At 54.1% G+C, this 24124-nt stretch overlaps 1 protein-coding gene across 4 annotated transcripts in view; it reads left to right on the top strand.

The window, feature by feature from the left end:
• The window catches only part of Tp73 (tumor protein p73), a 45645-nt gene that overhangs the window by 14910 nt on the left and 6611 nt on the right, over positions 1 to 24124 (top strand). For all 4 annotated transcript variants that reach the window (XM_075944926.1, XM_075944927.1, XM_075944929.1 and 1 more), the window contains 3 exons: positions 9596 to 9838; positions 21587 to 21773; positions 22284 to 22399. In XM_075944926.1, coding sequence (XP_075801041.1) covers positions 9596 to 9838; positions 21587 to 21773; positions 22284 to 22399 — 546 coding nt within the window. The remainder of the gene's footprint in view (positions 1 to 9595; positions 9839 to 21586; positions 21774 to 22283; positions 22400 to 24124) is intronic.

Genomic DNA, 24124 nt, shown 5'->3' with positions numbered 1-24124 from the left:
CTGGCATTATCCTTGTGAGCCTGGCTGAGGAGAGGAAATGGCCAGACCAGGTGGACCTATTGGAGCAGCTGTGAATTCAGCATGAGGCAGACAGGCAGGAAGGAAGGACAAAGGAAGTTTTCTTCCCCCCAAAGGCATACTGAATCCGGGGTACAGAAATGCTTGGGTGCAAGGCATGCCGAATCCAGGGTACAGAGATACCTGGGTGCCCCTAGCAGGCAAGCAACCCCTTGGCTGGTGACTGTGGATCAGGAACCGATTGGTCACTTTGGTGCGTGGACTTTGGTTCGTTTTGTCTGTGGTGATTTGGAGGCTTCAGTGTGGGGTCCTTGGAAGCACACCTGCAGCAGAGCTTAGTGCCTTTGCCCCTCGAGAAGGCAGTGTTTGGAGGGAGCCTCATTAGTAGACGACACTCTCGCAGCCCCGTGTGCCATCACGTGTTCCCAATTCTTTGTGTGTACCGACTTCCGAATCCCCCAGTATCACCGACCCACATCATCCCAGAGTAAACTGAGGCAGAGCGGTTGTGTGAAGATCTTGGGTTCTGTGTGGAGCAGATGGTGAGACAGGAGACAGCACGGCCTTAGATGTTTTACGGGAGGGGAAGCCCATAACACCGGGGCAGCTGAAGATCACACAGGAGCTTCCTGGAGGCAGGACACCTTGGCAGGCTGGTCTTCTGGTGAGGAGATGGAGAATGAAGTTAGCCTGCACCCCTGGGCCTTTGCATTTATGTTTGACATCCAGTGCATGCAACAGGCAGATTTTCTGTCATTATTTTCATTAGAGGGGGAAAAAAATCACCTTTTTGGAGAATGTTGCATGTCGTGTAAAGCATGTGCTTTCGTTGCAAAGAACTGGGCGCAGCCCGTCCACCTCCGTGGTCCATCGTGGTGTTCTGGGCTACGACAAAGGCTGTCGAGGTTGATGACGTCAGAAGGGACTGTGTAAGGGAGGCAACCTGCCCCCAGCCTTTAAAAAGACGCTCAGTTTCCATCCACGTATAAGAACCGATGGATCGAGACTGTTCGTGGGTTTGAAACAGTTAAGATGGGAGATGGGAGTCGTTAAGGTAAAAGCACAGTATCCAAGTTTAACATGTGAAGGCAGGAAGCCGAGAGCTTCCTTGTCTGGTCAGGACAGGTGACTGGTGGGGAAAGAAAGGGATGCATCCGGGAGGCCCTGCCCTCACTCCAGCATTGAGCAGGAAGAGCCTGCCCCCGTCCTCCGCCCCGGATGCTGTCTGTGGAGGCCAACAGGACAGCAATCAGCAATCGTGTGGACATTTCCTCCAGAGGCTCCTGAAGTCCAAGGAGTAGAACTCTCTGACTATGTTTAGGTCTCCGTGGGTATTTCAGGGTCTGTTTCACTCAGCCAGAGATTCCGAGCATCTCTTTCCATGCCAGGTGTCAGCACAACCGGTACACATCCAAGAATGAAGACCCCCGCTGGGGACGGCAAGTCTCTATCCCACATGGAGCTTCATGGCTCTGCTCAGACTTTGGTACCAGCCTTGCTTCTTGAGGGCAGACAGCCTCTGTCCCTTCCTCACTGGGCCCTGTGCCAGTATGTTAGGGTGGGAATGTGCCAGCCCAAGGCGATGGAGCTCCTGGATTCCAGTGTCCTGATGGTTGAGCCAGGGTTATTCCTCTCTAATAGCCATAGGGTTTCGGCTTCCAGGCCCCACCCTCACAAGTGTTCTACAAGTTATGAATGCACTTAATTCCCACTATGCAAAAGAGAAAACGGAGGTCCAGGGATGTGGAACCTTATCCTACCTCTCTCCAGCTCCTGCTGTCCCTTACGCCCTGGGGCACAGTTCTCACCCTGGACCCACCGTCAACCAGGAAAGAGTGCTGGTTAGACTGGCATTATCTCCTTCTCTCTCTGCTCAGAGCAGACAAGAAACTCAGCTGCCTTTAGCAGGAGCTTGGGGAGCTAGAGACCCAGTATAGTGTGACCTGTGCCTCATGACCCTCTGCAGCCGCTGTCAACCCAGGGCATGAAGAGACTACCAGGAGACAAGGTGTTAGAACTGAGTTGAAGTCTGAGCCCAAGGAAGGAGGGCAGAGGCATTGATGGCACTGTTTCCAGCAAGGATGGGTGGGAGGCCTCCTGCAGATCTCTATGCAGGGGCCAAGAAGAGCTCCCGGAGATTGAGGGAATGGGAAACTCTTTGGAGAAAGCCTGACCTTCTCTGTAAAGAGTGGGGCTCACAGACCCCCATCTGCCTGAGCCCAGGACAGTGTAGAGGGTGGGGCTCACAGGGGACCCCATCTGCCTGAGCCCAGGACAATGTAGAAGGTGGGGCTCACAGACCCCCATCTGCCTGAGCCCAGGACAGTGTAGAAGGGGGGCTCACAGGGGTCCCATCTTTCTGTGCCCAGAACAGTGTAGAGGGTGGGGCTCACAGGCCCCCATCTCCTGAGCCCAGGACAGTGTAGAGGGTGGGGCTCACAGGGGACCCCATCTCCTGAGCCCAGGACAGGTCTTACTCTCAAGTGTCCTGAAGGTTTTCTGGATGACTCCAGCACCACTGGACACAGAGACCTGGGGGTGAGTTGTGTTCTCCTCAAACCCATCCCCCATCAGAGCTGTTGTCCCCTGATGTTGGGGTTTCCCGTGGAGACTGGCCCACTAGTGGCCTGGACACTGGAGGAAAGGCCACCCGCTGGCTCCATGACTCCTTCATTCCTCAAGGCCTCCTCAGGTCACGCCCAGGCACCCCACACGCACATGTAGGCACATGTGGGCCGCCGCAGGCCGGGCATGTCCTAATTAGCCCACTATCTTGGAGTTCTCATTGAAAGGAAAACAAACCAAAAAAAGTTCGGGTTTTGCCCAGGTCTTCCCTGAGGCCACGTGGGCCTTGTCTGGGCTTCCGGGGGGCCTCTGGGCCTGGGGGACCCCCGGGCTTCTTGTGGACCTGCTTAGACCTCTCTGACAAGCTTCTCATTTCAGCAGTTTATCTGGAGGCAGGAGTAGGGGCCCTGACTGAGCCTCACAGCCTGGCAATGAGGAAACAGGAGTGGGTCCTTCCCCAGAGCCTCAGAGGAAGGAGGGAGCGCTATGGAGATCTCCTACACTTTGTAATCAGTGAGGTCCTTGCCATCTTTGAGAGGCATGATAGACACCAAGACTGTGAGCAAGTGGGTGGAGTCCCTGAAATGCAAGAAAAGAGCAGGCAGGGGAGGGCCAGCATTCACTAGACAAGGGGACAGGTTGGTCTACTGGCTGGCCAGTCCAGTGTCCCCAAAGCAGGTCTTCAGGGGCCTGCCTCTGTGAGAGGGCCTCAGATTCGCCATGCCAGCAAGGTTCTGCACTCCAGTGCTGAGGGCCTGACTGCTGGAAGCTCCCAGTCCCTCCTGCAGAACGCTCCCCCACAGATGCTATCGCTGTTCCTTTTGGTTCAATTACTAAGTCCTTGGCACCCACCTCCAATCACGGAAGAATGCAGACAAGTTAAAATATGAACCTTACTGCCATGGGCCTGTACTCTGCTTCTGCGCAAGAGAGGCAGGGCTCTCTGCCCATCAGGGATGGGACAGAAATTGGGCACGGAGAGGCTGCTACTGCCCACTGCCACTGTCCTGACCTCCCTTCCCAAAGCCCTTCGCTGGGGAGACATTGAGGGCTGCAGGAAGGAGGTGGACTTACCATCCAGGATCTGAAACGTAACAGGGAAATGCCTTCCCCGAGGTCCAGGGATCCCCTGGAAGACAGGAAGCGTGAGGTAGAACCATGGCTCTATCCTCATTCCTAGACAGCTACACCAGAGAGAGTTGCCTTCCTGACCATCACTCAGACATGGGAAGCCATCATTGGACTCACAGCCTCGCCGTCACATTCATTCATTCATTCACTCACTCACTCATTCCTTCCTCTGCTACTTTGTGTGCGCAGAAAAATTCCTCATGCAACCGCTCTGAAATGCACGCCTCTCAGGGAACACGGTGGGTGGGATCCTGCATCTGTGGGCTCCTCTGTGGCGACGGCATCCTCCTGTCTGAGTCTGTGTGACTCGCAGTGTTTATGACCCCTATCCTGTCTGTGGGCTCCTTTGTGTCTGTGGGATCCTGTGTTTGCTGAGTCATCTGTCTGTGTGTTCTGTGACTGTGGGGTTGTCTGCGTCAGTTAAAGCCCATGCCTGTGGGGACCCGTGTCTGCGGGGACCCGTGTCTGTGGGGATCCGTGTCTGTGGGGACCCATGTGTGTAGGTTGTGCATCCTCAAATTCTAATGAGTAGGAATCAAAGAAATATCTCATTTATACTGAACATGTACAGACATGACTCTCTTCATCCCTTAAGCGGGGCAGTCTAATGGTTACATGGCAGATACCACGTGCTGGGTTTTGTGAGCCAGCCAGGGGATGTGTGTAGGCTCCATGTAAGTGCTATGCCGTTGTCTGTAAAGGGCTTTATGTTAAGGGCATCCATGGGGTTCTTGGGCCTGATGTCTCACGAGCGCTGCGGGACACATGTACAATGTGAACCACGTGTGGAATTCTGGACTTGAATAACTGCATTCACACGGTGAAGAGGGCCGGAGCTGTGGCTCGGGGGTGGAGTGTTTGCCTGCGTGAAGTCTGGGCTCAGTCCCCGGGACTGCAACATAAAACAGATGAAAGGAATTGGTAAATGCAACTGACAGTTACCCCTGCCAATGTAGGGTCATCCCAGTGTGGGACCACGGAGCTAGGAGAAAGGTGGTAGGCCTTCTTTCTCTGGCATAGAGTCCTTCAGTTGGGATACTTTCCTTCATGTGCTTAAACACTTTGTAGCCATTAGTCCAACTCACAGGATGGTGTGGGTCCTCACACGCTCACAGTTCAGTGGGAGGCATAGGAGTGACACCTTCCTGTGGAAAGCATTAGGACTGGACAAAGGTCAGAGTGCCCAGATGCTCCAGCTGCTGTAGCCAGGGCTAGCCCCTCTGAGCTCAGTGGAGTTTGTGGCAAGACTAAGACAGAGGCTTCTTCTGGGAGTTGGGCTGGGGTCAGAGGCCTATAGGAGGAGTCTGAGAACGGGGATGCTTGGGTGGGGGTCTGTGCTGGGCCAACCAGAGTTCTGCCTCTATCCCACCCACACTCCTGTGCCAGCAGGAGGAGCGGGACCATGACTTTCCTACCAGGAATCTGTCGTCAGATCTTGGGGTGGGATGGGGCCTCCTCACCCTAGATACTCCAACATGGGGGGCTTCACCCCTCTTTCTGAGGGGAGACAACTGTCACATCCCATGCTCCCCTCACATGGTCTTGGTGCTGGAGGAGGTAAGGATCAGTTCCTTCCTGCTTTTAGACAGTGTTATTAAGGTGTAATTCACACACCACACAATCTACTATTAAAACATATGGTTGGGGGGGGGGTGTAACTCAGGTGGTAGAGTACTTCCTGCCTAGAGTGTCTGAGGCCGTGGGTTCAATTCTCAGCACGGTATGAAGTAGGCACCCTGGTGCCTGCCTCTAATCCCAGCACAGCACTCGAGAGGGAGATGGAGGAGGATCAGGAGTTTGAGGTCAACCTCCTATATAATGAGCTCCAGGCTAGCTTGGGCTACAAGAGACCACATCCCAAAAACTAAAAAGAACAAAACAAACAAGTAAATAACAAAATGTACCACCCAGCAGTGTTTAGTCTGATGGGATGTGCGCATCCATCACCTCCAGAACATTTCCTCCTCGCCAGAGAGGAACAGTGCCTGAGCTTCCTACCTCTCTCTGTGCAGTCCCGTGGTCTATTGCTGTCTTCCTCTCTGGCTTTGCCTCTCTGGCTTCACCTGTTCTGCATTGTTTACCAACATGAAGTCACACTGGGTGTCTGCTGGTAACAAGGTTCAGAGTTTCATCCACAGGCTCGCTACATTGTCACAGTCCTATGTCATCACAGTACTATGATGTCATCACAGTGCTATGTCATCACAGTCCTATGTCATCACAGTCCTGTGGTGTCATCACAGTGCTATGTCGTCACAGTACTATGATGTCATCACAGTCCTATGTCGTCACAGTCCTATGGTGCCATCACAGTGCTATGTCATCACAGTCCTATGTCGTCACAGTACTATGATGTCATCACAGTCCTATGTCATCACAGTACTATGATGTCATCACAGTCCTATGTCGTCACAGTCCTATGGTGCCATCACAGTGTTATGTCATCACAGTCCTGTGGTGTCATCACAGTGCTATGTCGTCACAGTACTATGATGTCATCACAGTCCTATGTCGTCACAGTCCTATGGTGCCATCACAGTGCTATGTCATCACAGTCCTATGTCGTCACAGTACTATGATGTCATCACAGTCCTATGCCATCACAGTACTATGATGTCATCACAGTCCTATGTCGTCACAGTCCTATGGTGCCATCACAGTGTTATGTCATCACAGTCCTGTGGTGTCATCACAGTGCTATGTCGTCACAGTACTATGATGTCATCACAGTCCTATTTCGTCACAGTCCTATGGTGCCATCACAGTGTTATGTCATCACAGTCCTGTGGTGTCATCACAGTGCTATGTCATCACGGTACTATGATGTCATCACAGTCCTATGTCGTCACAGTTCTATGGTGTCATCACAGTCCTATGATGTCATCACAGTCCTCATTGCCAGTGTTCTTCTAACTCCTTTGTCCACATGTCCGGGGTAGCGGTGGAGGGGCTAGTGTCCTATGGTACAGGAAGTTGAGAAGGTTCAGGAGCCTGCCCAGGACTAGGGAGGATGTAGTGGTCTGGGTCTGGACTCAGCCCCTCTGTGGATAGATGGTTTTTTTACTATGGAAACGGATCCCCCTGCCAAGGTCTATCCATCCAAGTCCAGGAGGGCCTTGCATACTGGGGAGAAGGTGGGGCTTAGACATTGGCTCAGCTCAGGTTTGCTCAGATCTGCTCTGCACGGCAGCAGCTGGCTGCCCTTGTGTCCCAGAGCTGGTGGTCTCTGACTGGTCCTCAGTCTCAGGGTGCAGAGGCCACAGTTCCAGCGAGAGACAGAACTTGGTTCTGGAGAGATGGCTCAGTGTTTAGGAGCACTTGCTTCCCTTGGAGGCCACAGTTCCAGCGAGACACAGAACTTGGTTCTGGAGAGATGGTTTAGTGGTTAGGAGCACTTGCTTCCCTTGGAGGCCACAGTTCCGGCAAGAGACAGAACTTGGTTCTGGAGAGATGGCTCAGTGTTTAGGAGCACTTGCTTCCCTTGGAGACCACAGTTCCGGCAAGAGACAGAACTTGGTTCTGGAGAGATGGCTCAGTGGTTAGGAGCACTTGCTTCCCTTGTAGAGGACACAGGTTTGGTTCCCAGTACCCACACATCAACTCACGACCACCGGTAACTTCAGTTCCAGGGGATTTGATGCCCTCTTTGTTGTTGAACTTGGGGTTACACCTTGTATCCTGAGCCAGGTTTGGCCACCCATAGACAAGAAGCCAACTGAAGAAATCAAATGAAGACAGGAAAAGTTTATTCAATGTGGCCACACTGACAAGCAGGACAAAGAGGGCCACTGAAGTTTGGCTTCAGGGTCCAAAATGAAATCAAAACTTAACTAGAGGGCCAGGAATGTGCATATCTGAGCATCCTGGTCAGGGTGTGACCCAGCTCTCACTGATCTTCAGCCTCAGTGGGGGCAAATTTATGTGAAATCTTTTTCTGAGTGACAATCAGTCTTGAGGCCTTTTCCTTCTCCCACCACGAGATTCTTGTGTTGGGGAGGTGGGAGGTGTGAGGAGAAATTCCCATTTCTTTGGGGTCCATTGTTTTACTATTCTGACTGACTGTGAGAGGCATGAGTCTCTCTTTAGAATATCACCATTTCAGAATCACTCAGGGGTAGGGTGACATCATGCTAGCCTGCTTCCACATGTGGCGTGCAACACATATCCAGGAAAACACTCATACACATAACATAAAAAATCTATCTAGAGCTGGGAGGTGGCAGCTCAAGTCTTTAATCCCAGCACTCAGGAGGCAGGTGCAGGAGGATCTCGGTGAGTTCAAGGCCATGCTGGTCTATAGAGCTAGTTCTGGAACAGCCAGGGCCACGTAGAGAAGCCCTGTCTTGAAAAACCAATCAGTCAATCAAGAAGTAAATAAATCTTAAAAACAAACAAACAAACAAATTAGAACGCGTCTCTGGCCCCTTGTCTCCCGGAGTTCCCTCTTCTAATCTGTCCTCTGAGCTGATCCTCCTCCTGCTGGGCAGCCTTTTTGTAGGACCCTCCCTCCTGTGTTATCTTCAGTCTGGTGTTCTCAAGGACACTTGAATTGTCAATCAAGGACCCACAGTGAACCACTGGGGCCTTGGCATTGCCGGTCACTTTGTACAACTGCCCTCCGCATGAGGACTGAGGGACAGGAGGGGCTGAACACAAGGTCCCCACGAGAAGGGAAACCTGGGGTCTGGAGCCGTGTTGTCTGGGAACACCTATTGCAGTACGCTAGTGGGAGGGGACATAGAAGACAAGACTCCAGCCAGGTTCAGAGGCCTCTCTGAAGAGAGCAACAGAGTAAAGGGGGGCACTTTGTACTGTGATCCCCTTTCTTCACCGTCTATCCAGTCTCTGTTATGTTGCTGGCTAACTGGAGCCAGTCATTTCCCCCTCGGAGTCTTGGGGTCCTCGTCTGTGAAATGGGAACAGATGGCAGTACCCACCTCATGCCGGTGGAGGTCCATCTGAGTTTGCAGGAAAGCTCACCAGCGCAGAGAGGATCAATTAAGCAACTCAATTAGGGACCCACTCTGACCAGCATCCGCCATTGATACTATCCTCCCAAATCCTTGTTGTGATGCCTTTTGATGTGGACCGGGTCGTCTTCCAGTCTTCCAGTTGATAGCTGTTGAGACACCCATGGCAGGAAGGTGGGGCCTCCCTAAAGTTCCTGGGCCAGTGGGGTAGTTGATTCAGGGGAAGGGCTGGCCAGCCTGGGCTTTCTTAGAGAACCAGCAGGGGTTCTTGGAGGAGCTGCCCAGACCTGGAGGAATGGGGAACTCATTGTAATGGAGATAAAGCCAAGGCTTAAAGAAATTCCTTTGAAATGGCTGTTGGGACCTCTGGGGACTGATGGCAGCCTTACCTCTGTCCAACATTCAGAGGGCTGGACCTAGTCACATCTGGCCTTGCAGGACTTCAGGGTACACATGCTCTAAAACCCAGTGCATCCCCACCCTTGCAGCCAGGCTACAGGCTCTCAGAACTTTGATCTTTGTGGCCCTCCAGCCCCTGTGCTGCCCCAGAAACACAGTGGAGCCCACCAGGGTCTTGGGTTGGGAACCTTCCCAACCAAATAGCTCCCCTCCAGGTAGATGTACAAAGCCCCAATCCACCTTGCTGGCAGCTGGGTGGATCCCCAGAAGCCCTGGCACCCGGGAGGCAGACGGAGGGGGCAGGCGGGAGAGGTGAATATGCGTTTATCCCAACACAAGTAGTGACCTGTTGGGGTGGGGTGGGGGCCCCAGGAAATATTTGGGATGACTTGGAGCCGGCTGGCCCTTTAAGGCTTCTGTAACAAGACACCTCCCCAACGGGACAGGAGCTGGAGCTGGGGCTTCCACCTTAGCCCTTGTTTCTCCCCTCCCTCCTCCCCCTTCCTTGCCAGGCCCAGTTCAATTTGCTCAGCAGCGCCATGGACCAGATGGGCAGCCGCGCGGCCCCGGCCAGCCCCTACACCCCGGAGCACGCTGCCAGCGCACCCACCCACTCGCCCTACGCGCAGCCCAGCTCCACTTTCGACACCATGTCTCCAGCGCCTGTCATCCCTTCCAACACTGACTACCCTGGCCCCCACCACTTCGAGGTCACCTTCCAGCAGTCCAGCACAGCCAAGTCAGCCACCTGGACGGTGAGTAGCCATGGTCAGTGGGCATCCGGAGGGAGGGCAGCAGGGTGGAATACCACGGCTCTGGCACTGAGGTCTGTCTGAGCACACACATGCTGTCCACATGGGGTTCCCACCTGGCCAGAGCCAGGAGGAGCATCAAGCAGGAGGCGGGTTCTGGCAGTGTGGGTGTGCCCACTCCTCGGACGTGTGGCCAGAGTCAGCCAGCCTCCCATGGGTCCGGAAAGGTCAGGAGTGTTGCAATCAATGAGATCCATGGGGCAGGGAGACTGGCCGGCTTTTTTGTGCTCAGTGCCTTGGAATCTATCCTGAGCTGAGTTCTGCACCTCTGCTGAGGCTTGGGGACTCACATGAGACTTAGGGGACTACCTCCTCCAGGTGGTGTGGTCACTTGCTGGTTGTGGACAGGCTCTCCAGGAGTGTAAGCACAGTGCCGGGAGCTCTGGTCCTTTCTCTGACGTCTCTAGAAACAGTCTGGTTTGTGGCTGGGAATTAGCTGATGTTGTCAAAATCCACCCCCTGCGCACTGGCTGCGAGTTGGGTAGCCAGCTAAGTGCTTTGACTTGCCCACGGTGGAGTCTAATCTTGTCCCCATTGCACAGCCAGAGAAGCTGAGGTGTGAGAAGGGAAGCAGCCTGCTCAGAGTTGTGCAACTAATAAGTAGGTGCTGGAGTTAGGGTCCAGGGGTCACTGCCATGAGCCTTCTTAACCATTGAGCATCCAGGCTGTCTCTGGGAGCAAGGGCTGCGGGAGAAGCAGAGTGAGACCTTGGGGACACTGTCTGGATGTGCAGGGCATACAAGGCATTGGGTCTGGAAGGGCAGCCCCAGGCCCTTCCAGTGGGGAAGAGGGAACCCTGCACCGGCTGGGCCAGTAGGAGGTGCACGGAGGGATACTGGGTCATCCAGTTGTCCCCTGAGCAGCAGCGTCCACTCTCTGTAGCTGGAGTTGGGGCTGGGGCCGTCTCTGTGGTGCAAACTTTGTCTCACCTCCCCTTCTCAATGGGAGCAAGGCCCCTCCCAAGGCTCCTCTGCAAAACCTTAGTCCTACTGGTGTGGCTTTCCCCTTCTCTCTGGAGACTGAAGAGCTGGACAGAGCCAGCCCTGTATGTGGCCACAGAAGATCAGTCTAGTTGGCCTGGGTCTGGGCTCAGGCCTTGACCTCCTGCAGTTTCTTTTGGCTACTGTTCTTGGTGGGCTCCCCAGTGTCTGATCCATGGTTAACTGATGGCTCTGACGGGCTCCAGTGAGTCAAGAGGGGCTGGGTGACTATAACAGTACCTCATCCTGAGTTTCTCTCATGCTCCATTCTCCCCAACCACTGACTGAGGGGCGGTGGTAAGGGCCCGAATGAGACGGGACCGGTATAGCACACAGTGCTGGGGCAGTGGAGATGAGGGAGCCATCCAGCGTGGCCTCCTGAGTTGGCTTTTCTATAGAACTGTTACCCTTGCTGAAGGTCTCTCCTGTGTCTGTAGCTGGGCTGGGGTGGGGTAAACCATAGATCCTTCGTCCAGCCCAGCTCCTGACCTGGGGTGAGGTGGGGACCTGGTCTGTCATAGAGGTCTGGTGGTGTCTGGAGGAGGTCCCCTAAACCCTGGGGATGATGCAGCTTGTAGAGTGGCCCCCCTCCATCTTATTTGCTGAGGATGTTGATGGGGTCAGTCTCTGGCATGTCTGAGGGTTCAGGGTACCTCAGATGGTCAGCATTTGTCTTTGGGAGGGGCAGGCAACGCCCTCTCTACTGGCTTCCTCCTTCCACTTGGGGCCTCCGCAGCCCCATCGGAGGTGTCTGGCACTAAGTCTCCCATAATGGTTTGTTTCCTGCTGCCCTGCTCTGTCCTCATGGGGTGGTTTGCTCAGACTAGAGACAATTCTGGCTGGCCGGACTTGCCATGGATCACAGAAGGCTTGGCCTCCCCACCTAACCTTCACCCAATGCCAGGGCAGCAGAGCTGAGTTGTTGGGCAAGAGGATGCTATTTCCCACACCCTCCTAGCCCTGCCACACAGGGGGCGGAGGTGGGACCAACATTGATAATGAGATTTTTGGCACCTTGGCGATCTGGGAGCAGACACCCAAGGGCTTTTTTCAATACCTAGGGAAGGGCTGGTAGCGGCTGCTCTCAGCTCTGGGGGTCCAACTGTGTGTGCGCTGCCCAGACTTGCCATCTAGGCTTCTGCGCCTAGGCCCCTGCCACACCACTGGCTGGTAACTGATAGATAACTCATATTTTTCTCAAGTACAATTCCATATTGACTGTTGCCTTCGTTCCTCTCAGATTGGCAAAAACACCCTCACTGGCCTCCAAGTGACCACAGCTGTTAATGGGGCCTTTGGCCTCGGCATTGCCGAAGTCACCTTTCCAGCCCCAGAGGATCTGCTTGCCCAAATCAGCTTCCCTCAACCTAAAAATCTGCTTGTGTAGTAAGAGGTCTGGGCCCTCAGTTCATGGTCCTAAATGAGTGTATATACAGACATATGTGTACGTGTGCCCAGGGTCCCATATGTGTGGACACCTCGGTACACAGATGTGTGTAGCGCACGCACATATATCTATAAGCACACAAGGATGTAAACATACTTGGGCTCAGGGACCTATATATGCGTATACAGAGATGCACGCACATACACCAGTAAACACAGGCGTGCCAACAACTAGGAATGAACATGCAAGCACACATGCTAGTCTCCCTGGATGCTGTCTTGGGTTCTGACAGCCCCTTTCCTCAGGCAAGGCTGAGCAGCGAGTGGATTGGCCAGAAGAGGGCTTTATTATTGGGTGTGAGATTGTGGACACCTGGTCTCAAGAGTCCCTCGACAGAGGAGGAAGTGGAACGAACAAGCATGATGCGATGGGCGTCTAGCCGCTGTCCAGCTCCAGCGCAGCCCCTTCACGCTGCCCTCGTCTTGCTTACAGAGGTGGCTGTCTTCAATATCGGAGGCATTCAGAGAGAGAGAGCTCTGGAGCTGGGCAAGAGGGCCCGTGTGGATGGTAACGCTGGCCTGGTATGGTGTCTGGGCTGTGACACCTCTAGCTTGCTAGAGAGGGGGCCAATAGTGAGGCCGTGTTCTCAGATGACTTGATTGGCCTGGGAGCATCACTGATGAAATGGCTTGGACATGGCCCCAAGTAATCTTCAGTGGTGCTCAGCCTCAGTGTGTGTGTGTGTGTGTGTGTGTGTGTGTGTGTGTGTCTGCCTGTCTGTCTGCCTGCCGCCTGCCTTCCTGCCTGTCTATCCTGAGAAAGAGCAGCTACCCACCCACCAGCCCCTGGCGGGAAGCACAAAGCCTCCATGAGGGATTCCTGGGGAGGATGGGGCTGAGTCAACACTAATGGATTTGGAACAAACTTTCCAGCCCCTCGGAGGTTTGCAAAGCAGAAGAATAGAGGAGGTGTCCCAACATGATTGTGGTATCAATTGCGTTATCCTAAAAGTTTATGGAATGCATAAATGGAATTAATACCTTTTACTGGCACCGGGAGCAATTATGTATATTTAAAGCCGAGAGGAGAGTTCTAACAATGTTTATTGTGGAGATGAAACGTGAATTATTGGGGGGAAACAAGAGCACTTAGAGAGGAATTACAGCAATTGCTCATATTGTGTGTGTAACTTCACAGAAGAAGGCGGGCTACCGGTAGGCTGGCCCTGGTCTGTGCTGGGTCCCGGCTTCAGAGATGGGTCTCTGTTCTCTCCTCCACTGATGGCCCAGGGGACCTTGGTCCCCAATGGGCACAGAATCTAGCCTGGAGACTCTGGACCCCTGGATCCAAGTGCAGCTAGACACTGGCAACATGGTCCCCGTGTCGAAGGATGCTCCCCACCTGAGGGGTTACACCACATACCTCCAGGGCTCTAGTGTGGAGCAGGAGACAGGGCACCTTGTGGGATAGGACTCTATCCCATGGGGCTATGGAGGATTGAGTTCTGATTCATACATCGCAAAGAACCATCCATTTTTCGGAGACTCGGCAGTATGGACTGGGAGTGTGGTTCCTGGTTCACTCCTGTTCTCTCCACTCAGCCTGTCTGGCGTGACCCCGGGAGGCCTAAAGCTGATACTTACATAGACTCTCTCATCAGCTCACACCATACTGGTAGATAGAGACCTGGTCTGGCCGGGGTTGTGGAAGACTCCCCATTTCCTGCATTCTTGCAGCTGATGCAGGCATGGCATCTCAGGACCCCCGGTGCTGCCACCCCTCAGCCTGCAGGAGATGTGTATACCTCCTTTCCCACTTTGCAGAGGATAATTCAGAGGAGGGGCCAGGTCAGGCCATCAGCAAAGTGCAGAGATGAGATGTTAACCCAATAGCATATCCCAGGAGTCTGTGGAACTCTCTCTGCCTACCCACTGCTCAAAGTTCTCCAGGAGTGGTTCTGGGATGTTAGGAGCTCTGTGAACAGTAGTGATGAGGCTTTGACACTTGCAGGGGGCAGGCACCACTTACCACGAAGAAGGGAGCTTGGCTTGTTCCTTAGCACCTTGAGAATTTCTATCGCCACTTGTACTGGCAGAGAGACACAATATCTGCCCACCACCCACCCTGGGTAGATTCTTAAATGCTTCCTGATTAGAATCTTCTAGGGCTGACCAGTCTCAAAGGTGAGTAAGCCAGCCAGGTCTTTCCCCATTGTTGATCCATGGTATGCTTGACCTGCAGGACCTAGCCCTGCCCACTGCCCCTCAGGTCTACCAACACACTTTACAGCTGCATGAGAAACTGGGGTGGGGAAGGTGTCCATCCTAGGCTAAAGCTGGGCAGGGTTTGGGGAATGAAGTAAGGTGAGCTCCAGAGCTGAATGGTGAGTTGGGTTTTGCACACCTGCTTTGGAAGCTAAGCTAAGATGCCCTTTCTGTACCAATTTTTGTCTTTATTGAAAAGAGAAAGTGGCTTATTATTCTAGTGAAGATGAACACAGGTGGCAATCCCTTCCCAATTCACTTTTGTTTTTATTTATTTGAGACTCACTTGGAGTATGAGGAAGGGCATGAGCCAAGCCTCCTCCAGGCTGGTGGTAGGTTATAGGAGCAACATGAGATTTATGAGACTCCCACTTTGGAAGCTAAGCTAAGATGCATGGAGACCACTCCAGAATAGTTGTCTGTGCCCTGGAAGCCCAGACTCTGTTACCTCCTCCTGGTAAAAGCCCAGAGCCCATCCAGAAACTCTGTTGCTTGTACAAGTTGGAATATTCTAGGCTCCAGGAGCAGGGAGGAGGGGTCTTCTGCCATCACCCAGCAAAAATCAGTCCAAGAAGACATGGTGGACCAACCTTGGTGCTCTGAGACTGGGTAGCAGGTTGTGAAGCCGGGCTATGCAGTACACTTGAGGGCTGATTAGAATCTTCTGGACAAGTTGCTGGTATGGCAAATAAGTCAGAAACCATTCAGTGACCCAAATTCCAGGTTCACCACTCAGTGCGTGGCCTGTATGCCTGCCTCTCCACCAGCAGTGCGAGCTGTATCTGCTCACTTCATGTCCCCTTGTGCTTGACAACCTAAGGGAGCTTGCTGAGCCTTAGAGGGGGCGGGCAGTAAAACAGGGCTGTGTCACACTCTGCATGTGGTCCTGGTCTCACGGAAGCTCCCAGTCCGCTGTGCAATGCTTATTGCGGGATTGGACATTTAGACACCTGAACGTTCCTGTTCCAAAACTACTTAAGGTGCCCAAAGTTCAGTGGAAACTTATATTCTAGTCAGCTATTGCCTACAGCACTGAGGAGCAACTTCCCCACACACAACACGCACCACACACACACACCACACACACACACATCACACACATACACACACACAACACACCACACACCACACACCACACACACACACACACACACACACACACAGCTTGCTTCCCTGGCTCCTGGCTGTCACTAGCCCCTGAGACTATACGGAAAGTCACCGGTCCTGAGAGGAGCTGGCCAAGGTCTGTGTTTAGAAGGGTCACAGCTGGAGTAGAGATGGGTGTATCAGACTGTCCTATGATGCCCTGCAATCCTCATGCTGACAAGATTGATCCTGCCTGTGGATGTCGCCACTGACAGCCAGCGTGGGCTCCACGCTGTGCCCAGAGCAGGCTGGTTGCCACCCTCCCTGTGGGATCCTGTGCTGCACAGGTCTGTGAGTCCCTTATCACTGAGCCAATGACTGGAGGCCAGAGGACGGGCCAAGCAGGTCTGCTTGCAGCAGCCGGCTGCCCCCGTGCATAGCCAAGACACAAGGCACAGCTCTCCTGCTGGCTGGATCAGGAAGAAGGGTGACAGGGGGTCCCTGTTTGGACTCACGGGGAGGATAAAGCTAGGGTGCTTAGGACCCCATCATGATGTATTCCAAGTACTTTCCTGCTACGCTGCTCCTGAGGTCCTCAGATGGCCTTTGATCCTGGGATAAGATTAGGTGTCTAAGCTAGGAGTAGGTGACAGTACCTCCTAGGGAAGTCTCAGAAAGTCCTGACAGTGGCACTCTGGAGCTGGGGCACCACACAGCATTTGCTCGTAGTTCAGCTGCACCCATCCAATCAGCTTCTGATGCCTTCCCCGGGGCAGGGATTCTAAACCCAAGGCTGCCCCTGTGGTACCACTGCCTTATGTAATGTTTCTGCCTGCTACCATTTGGGACTGTCATCTATTCCAGAAGCTCACGGGACTCTGCAAAATGCTTGTCTAGTTACTCAGGGGACAAAGGGATACACGGGGTACAGTGGGGGTAGGGAAGGAATGTGTGGGCCAAGGTAGAGAAAGGATATAGTTTCCTGGTCCTCTCTGGCTACCATATCCAGGCACCTGCACACGTCCAGCTGTCCAGAAGCTGACCAAGTCCTGTCCTTTGGGGTTAATGCAGAGGCTTCATTACGGAGCCTGACATTTGGGACCCAATTGACCTTCATGCTCTCTGCTCCTTCCCAAAGGCTGGGGCTGGGTGCAGCACGTACTGCCTGGATCTTTCCGAGAGCTACTCAGGGAAGCAGCCCTCAGCTTGTCATTAGCATAAAAAGGCACTGTTGCTTTGAAGAGTCTCTGCATTTTGAGAGCTGTTTACCAGGAACCAGAGATGTAGAACAAATGCAACCTGACAAGGTCTGGTTACCGATCTACCCCAGCTCAGACGGCAGCTTTTGGAAGCCAAGTTCTAGTTCCCAGGAAGTCAAAGTAGACCCAGAAGCCTTGCAGAAAATGGCATGGACAGGGCTCCTTTCCTTCCTCAGGTTTCTGTGTGGACCCCTCAACCGTGCATTCCTTCCAGATTCTCAACCATCGCCCTCCCTTTCTCCTCTGAGACAGCTCTCTCGGGCCCTAACCCGTAGCTATCCATCTGCTTCCCAGCTCCTTAGCCTAGGACGGAAACTGCTGGAAGGTTCTCTGCCATGCAGAGGCTAAGCAGGCCCAAACCCCATGACCTGGGCCCTCTGACTCCACAGTCTTGCTGTGAAAGAGGGCACAGGCTACCAGGGTACCCATATGGCTCCTGCTTGTTTGTTTGGTGGGACAAGCTGCCCAGCTCCTCAGGGGTGCCCCAGCTAGCTCCTGGCCTGCTTCTCCCCAGGGGAATGGGTCTTTGTTTCTAGACTATGGCCTACTCAGGCTTCAGATGCTGCTGGGGTCTTCTACCCTCCCTCAGATTGCAGCTCTTTAGGAATGACTAGTGCCTCTTTATTGCGCATTTGGCAGGGTTAGGCATTGAAGCCTAGGTCCTCCGAAGAAGGGTTTGTAGAACACAGACTCTCCCTGTCCTCAGCCTTTATCCTGGCATGGAGGTGTTCTGGCACAGGCTGAGCGATGTCATCTGGGCATCATCCCCTCCCTAGGGCTTAGGTGTAGATCCTTGTCCTATCAGGCCTAGCCTGTGTGAGCACCCACCCCAGACTCAGATGTCCCCTGATTGATCATGGACATGAGTGATCATGAGAGCGAACTCAGCCGAGGCTAAGATGCGCCCACGGAGTGGCTACCTGGGACCTGCTCTCGGCTGATGGGATCCATGGGTCTGCGGCTCTCCCAGTGGCCTTTCTTGAGGGGAAAGGGAACAGGGAGGGGAGGCACAACTTAGGGGCTGTGGACCTGGGTGCCTCCAGATTTAAGAGATCAGTCTGAGCTTACCAGATTCCGTGCCCTGCCTGCTCTGTGGATCTGTCCTAGCAAGAGTAAAAGCCTGTGACCATGGGGCTGATTCTCAAGGGGGGTCCAGAGTCCAGACACGTGCAAACACACACAAACTATATAAAAGTGGGCTATGAAAAAAAAACTAAAAAAAATAAAGCCCCCACCACCGCCTTTCGTTCAGAATCTGTCCTAACAGATTCACCCAAGCTGGTTAACGGTATTTGCGGTTTTCAAGACGCTACATGTCCCGAGAAAATGACAGACAAGTTATTATCACCTCCCTACTGTCCTCCTGCCCAAACCTGCCTGTGCCGGGCACCCAGCTGCCTGGGAGCGGGTGCGAGGAAATTAACAGCCCTGTGCCGCGCCCGCCCCCACCCGCCCTCTCACCCACCACCCTGCACCAGCCCTGCCAGGCTAGGGGCTTCCAGCCAGGCGGGGACTATAGTGGACTGGGGTTGGGGCAGGGAGGGAGCGAAGGAGGAGGGTTCAGGAGAGGAGTGCAGCGGGAGGGACGTCTGCTCTGCCCCGATGTTGGGCAAAGTATTTCCTGCAAGCCCCGCGGAACACACGCATCCGCGCAGGCAAGTCTGGACGGCTCTGTGTCAACAGCCGAAGATAAATAAGATTTTATCAGCTCGGAATCTGTTGAAACACATCCATCTAGCGGTTCTAGGGATGGAGAGGCAGGAGGAGGGCAGCAGGGAGGAAGCCTTCTCACGTGACACTCTGGAAAAGGGATATCCACCCTCCTGCCCCTTCTTCAGAGTCTGACCCTGAGGACTGACCCCACAAACTCTGCCCAGGAAGGGGAGCACTGGCGACCTCCTGGTCTCAGGTCTTGAGTATCCTGGAGTCTTTCCCTGTGGCCGCTGGTTATACCATCTGGCCCTCGGGATGTGGGGAAGCCTCGGCACCCCACCCTGAAACTCCCTACTCCTGGCTAAAATAGATATCCACAGATTTAACCTGTGGCCAGTGTAGGGCTAGCGAGTGTTTGTGAGCCCCAATGCCTCAAAAACCACTGTTTTTTGACCTAATAGCGATGCCACCTGAGGGCGCAAAAGTGAGGTGAAGTGTTTGCCTTGCCCTAAGGAGAGGAACCTCCTGTAGCTTCATCCCTGAACGTGGGCTTCCCGTCCACACTGGCTCGGTGAGACACTTGCACCACCAGAGATGACTTGACATCAGGTGATTCTTTCTCTGAGAGATTATCATGCGGCAGCCGCTGTCTTGGTACCAGGGACAGCTCCTGGCACTTTAAGCTCCTCCCCAGGGAGGGGCATCTATGGCTAGTCCCTTACCAGCCCTGCTACTCTGAAGCGGTTCCCTAGCTTTCTCCAGATCACCCTCCCCCACCCCCGCCAGGGTCCCATTGTAAGCCATAGGGGGCTGTGCCACCTCACACCCATCCCAGGGCACCCATAGGTACAAAAGCACCTTCTGAGCAGGAGGGTCAGGCCTCAGCTACCTCTGGCCACACCTTGGCAGTAGCGGTGCACGGACGGCTTGGGGGCTTAGATCCTCAGAGGGCGGTGGTGGGGGAGGGCAACAGTGGCCTGCAGGGCTGGGGCAGGCCCCCGGGGATGGTTGGGCACTGTGGTAAGGCACTGCTCAGGAGTAGGTGGTTGAAGGGAGCCCCGATGCCTCCTTCCGTGGCTGGGCTGTGCCCTGAGCCTGGCTCCATCCTGATAGGAGCACAGAGATGAGCCTAATGCACGGTCCCTCCCGCCAGGCATGTTTGGACTTCCCAGGAATGTGGCCTAAGGCACCACCATACCTGCCCCGTTCTCAGCCCATCCTGGCTCAGGCCCCGGTGGGTCTATGAACCCTTCTCAGGTCATGAGCATGGGAGAGGAAGGAACCTCTGGATAGTCAGGTGATTGTAGGAGCCCCCAGGTCTGTGTGCCCAGCAGCTGTACCAACTCACCTATCACCTCACCTGGTAGTGAGAGCGTCCATGCTGGAACACGAGGCGTCTGACCTTGCTGGCACTCTGCCACATGGCTGGCATCTGGGGGTCTTGTGGTAAGTCAGTGGTAGGCAAACCTGACAGGTGGCCCCGTGGTTAGGGCAATCCAACCTGCATTCCTGAACCAGAATGGGGGACTTCAAAGGCTGGCTAACAACCTCTTTTTGCTGCTCCTGGTGACTTTGACCCCAGTTCCACCCCCAACCCTGAGCCCATTTTCTTATCCTTCGCAATGGGCAAACAACAGTCACTTGGTTAGCCTCAGGTGAAGCCCCTATGAGTTCAGGACTAGCTCGGTCCTCCCTTCCCGACAGGAGAGCAAGCACAATTGTCTGAGCCTGGGCCTTGCTGGGAAGCCTTCATTTGTGACTAAGAGGCCTGGGCACTCCGCTGGTCTGCCTGGCACTGTGTATGAATTTACTTAATGCTTGGGGATCCCCACACTGTGAACTTCATGTCACCCCAAGAAGTCAAACTGGCCTCCCTGGTGTGGCCCCGAGCTGCTGCTTTGACTAGAACTCTTTTTCTCAGCTGCTTTTCAAAGGGTCCTGATAGTGAGCCTCTCTTGCTCTTTAAATAGAATGGGAGGGACCTACTTCATGGTACCTCTTTCCACCTCCCCTTCCTTGCATTTGCCCATTGTATATGATATTTCGGTAAGCCTCTTATGGGAAACTCTGAGCCTACAGGATTGGGGTGGTCAGGATCCCCCACTGTCCCTTGCAAAGGAAAGACTCTTAGTATGTGAGCATCGCCGGCTCTTCCCGGTTTTGTGACAACTCTCCATCTCTAGCCTCGGTTTCCCCAACTGCCACAATGGAGTGTGGTGAACATTTTCCAGGTTGATGTAACTCATAATTCTAAGTCAATGGGGACTTTAGAGGAAGCGGCACACCATAAAAATCCCCTCTAAACCCAAGGGCCTGGGAACCGCCACTGCCCCTTGGGGAGGAAGGTGTGAGGAGTCTCCAGGGGTTTCAGGAGTGCGAGGGAGGGTCAGCTAACATATACATAAATGGACATACCTGAAGTGGCCTCCTCAGGGCCAGTTTGGTCCTTAGATGGGTGACCTGGGCCCCAGGATGGTTGGAGGAATGGCAGCATGACCTTGCCGCCCTGGCATGATCTCAGGTCCAGTCAGGTTCTAGGGTGGGGAAACTGGGTTTTGCTGCACACAACTGTCGAGCTTGGCTACCTGGACTCAGTGGCTTTTGTTGGTGGAACAGTGCCGGTGTGACAGGTCACCCTACAAAGCCGTGCTAGGCCAGAGAGTGGAAGGCGTAAGCCGTCTACCTACAGAGTGTTTCTTCTGTGCAAGGCAGCAAAATGCAACCATGGGCTTGTCAAGCAAGCTCAGCGCTCCAGATCCACCTCTGCAGCCGGGCATAAGAGCTCTGCTGGGGAAACAAGGCAGAGACTGATCCCCACTGTCCTCCTGTACTTTCTTGCCCTTGACCCTTGCCCACCACTTGCAGCCTCTGGGATTCAGGTTGCTAAGTGGGCAGCAGGCATAGCCATCTCTGTGTTCTGGAGGAAGGATGTCTGAAGGAGGGCAAACATGGGAGCAGGCCTTATCAGGGTGCCTGGGAAAGGGGTCTCGCCGAAAGTGCCCAGCCCAGACAAGCATGCGGAGCTGGGCTGTGAGCTCAACCTGGCTCTTCTCTTCCCCCAGTACTCCCCACTTTTGAAGAAGTTGTATTGTCAGATTGCCAAGACTTGCCCTATCCAGATCAAGGTGTCCACGCCGCCACCCCCGGGCACCGCCATCAGAGCCATGCCTGTCTACAAGAAGGCAGAGCACGTGACTGACATCGTTAAGCGCTGCCCCAACCACGAGCTTGGCAGGGACTTCAATGAAGGTGAGCACCCCTCTCCACTGTGGGTCCCCAACCTCTACAGCACCATGGCCAGTGGCCTGAGGGCCCAACTGAAGAGGAAACCCGGCCAGCAGTGCAATTGAAAGATGCTGGCCAATGAGTGGACTGGTGGGCTAGCGGGAACTTTGAGCAGGAACCCCGCCCCATCCCTCCCAGTCCATTTCCTCAGCGCTGGCTGCAGCCTCAGAGGCTGATGTTCCAGCAGGGGTGTAGCTTGGGAGAAGCCTGAGGGACCAGCTGACCCTGGGGAGCCTTGTAGAACAAGCATTCCTGCAGCGTTCCTGGAGAAGCCCGCAACACCCCCAGGGTCAGAAGATCTGGGAACAGCATCTGCCAGGCTCAAGGCCACCTGAATGAGGGTTGTACAGCTCTGAGCCTCGTCTGGGACTCTCACAGGGACAAGCCCTATGGTCTCAGCTCTGCCATGCACCTGGTACGGGGTGACAGGCTGGAGGATGTGCCACTCTCTAAAGCTATGTCCCCTCCTGGCAGGACAGTCTGCCCCGGCTAGCCACCTCATCCGAGTAGAAGGCAACAACCTCTCCCAGTATGTGGATGACCCTGTCACCGGCAGGCAAAGCGTGGTTGTACCCTACGAACCCCCACAGGTAGGCTGGGGGCCAGACAGGGTGGGGTTCCTGGATCCACCGCTCTGAGTTCAGCCTGCCTCTCCAGAGCCTTGTCTTGGCTGTTCATTTGTGACCACATACTGTGTGACATGACCCTCAGACCTCTCTCTCTCTCTCTCTCTCTCTCTCTCTCTCTCTCTCTCTCTCTCCCTAGCTGTATAGCAAGGAATGGTCACATGACCTCTAAGCTTTCAGCCCTTCCCTACTAGGAGAGTCTAGTCTTGTCTGTTTCTCCCAACGTGAGCATAGCGTGAGCATAGCTTTCTAGACATGGGAATGAGGAGTGAGAAAGAGTTCCTGGACATCTCAGACTCCGTTGGCAAGGACAAAACCAAGCCAGCAAACATAGGGCTTTGGATGGAGGGTAGGGAATCCCATGCTGGGAGCTGGGGTCATGAAAGGGCCCCTAGACTAGGCTGGGGATCATAGAAGATGATAAAGGAGACTGGAGCTGTGGAACGTGGGCTCAGGAGAGCAGGAAAGATGAGGTTAAGGGTGAGACTAGGAGGGCCTGTGTGCAGAGCCTCGAAAGTGGGGTGCAAGCTGGAGGTGCCGTATAGTGGAGGTGGTGGCACAGGCTATATATGGGGTACAGGGTGGATGTGGAGGCTCAGGCTGGACGTAAGTGAGGGATCCAGGCTGGAAGTGGTGGTTGCAAAAAGCAGCCAAAGGAAGAAAGACTGGAGGAGGCAGGGGTTGACTTTTGGCAACGGAGGGGTGTGTGATCACCATTCTAGATCTGAAATGAGGCCCAGCTGGGGCCAAAGGCCAAGGTGGAGGGAAGTTGCTCTACAGGAACGATGGCCTGTGGCCCCAGGGTGGAGACTCAGAGGAGGACTGTAGACAGGCAGGTCTCATGCTGTGTTGGTGTGAGGCCTCCCCCGTCCTCTGCCAGGCCCCGTGGTCCTCTGAGGAAGCTATTGTATCAGTAGGACAGGGCCAAGGGTGGACCAGCCTCCTCCTCTATCCTCACAGGAGGTCTCGCCTGAGCAGGCTTGCAAACAAAGTGGGATTCTCATGCCCTCTAGTGGCTGCCAGGTGCAAGTTCTGGGAAGGGCTGGCATTTGTGGCTTTGGTGTCCTGATCTAGCAAGACCATGGAACTTCCTCCATTCTGAGGATGGAGTCCCTCTCATTCTTCTGTTCAGACGAGCCCAGAGCATGCGGCAAACACGTGACACAAAGGCCCATGCACACTCACACCCACATACGGCCTTAAGATTTGACCTCCATGTATCATGGGAGCTGGCTGAGGCAATTGCACCATAGACTCTGCACTTCCCAAGCGCTCTGATTCCAGAGCCAGCAGAGTGTTATGAGGGCACGAATGGACCCGTGGCTGGGTAGGCAATCTCAAGTGAGTGGATAGATGTGTAGATGGAGGGGTGGGTGAGTAGGTGGGGGGAGTCAGGCCAGTGAGTGGGTGATGAACAGGCGGGTGGGTGGGCAGGAATGTAAACTGGTCAATAGATGGATGGGCAAACAAATGGATAGGTGGGCAGGTGGGTGAGAAGTTGACGGACAAGGGAATGGGGTAGGTGAGTGGGTGGGTGGGTAGGTAGATGGATGGATGGATATGTGGATGATGGGCAGGCATGTAAGTGGATGGATGGATGGATGATGAGTGGATGGAAGGATGGATGGATAGATGATGGATGGGTGGATGGATGAGTAGATGGATGAATGAATGGATGGATTGTTGTAA

This window comes from Microtus pennsylvanicus, chromosome 13 (assembly GCF_037038515.1).
Source record: "Microtus pennsylvanicus isolate mMicPen1 chromosome 13, mMicPen1.hap1, whole genome shotgun sequence".
NCBI classification, from domain to species: domain Eukaryota; kingdom Metazoa; phylum Chordata; class Mammalia; order Rodentia; family Cricetidae; genus Microtus; species Microtus pennsylvanicus.
This window is presented reverse-complemented; position numbering and strand designations above follow the sequence as displayed.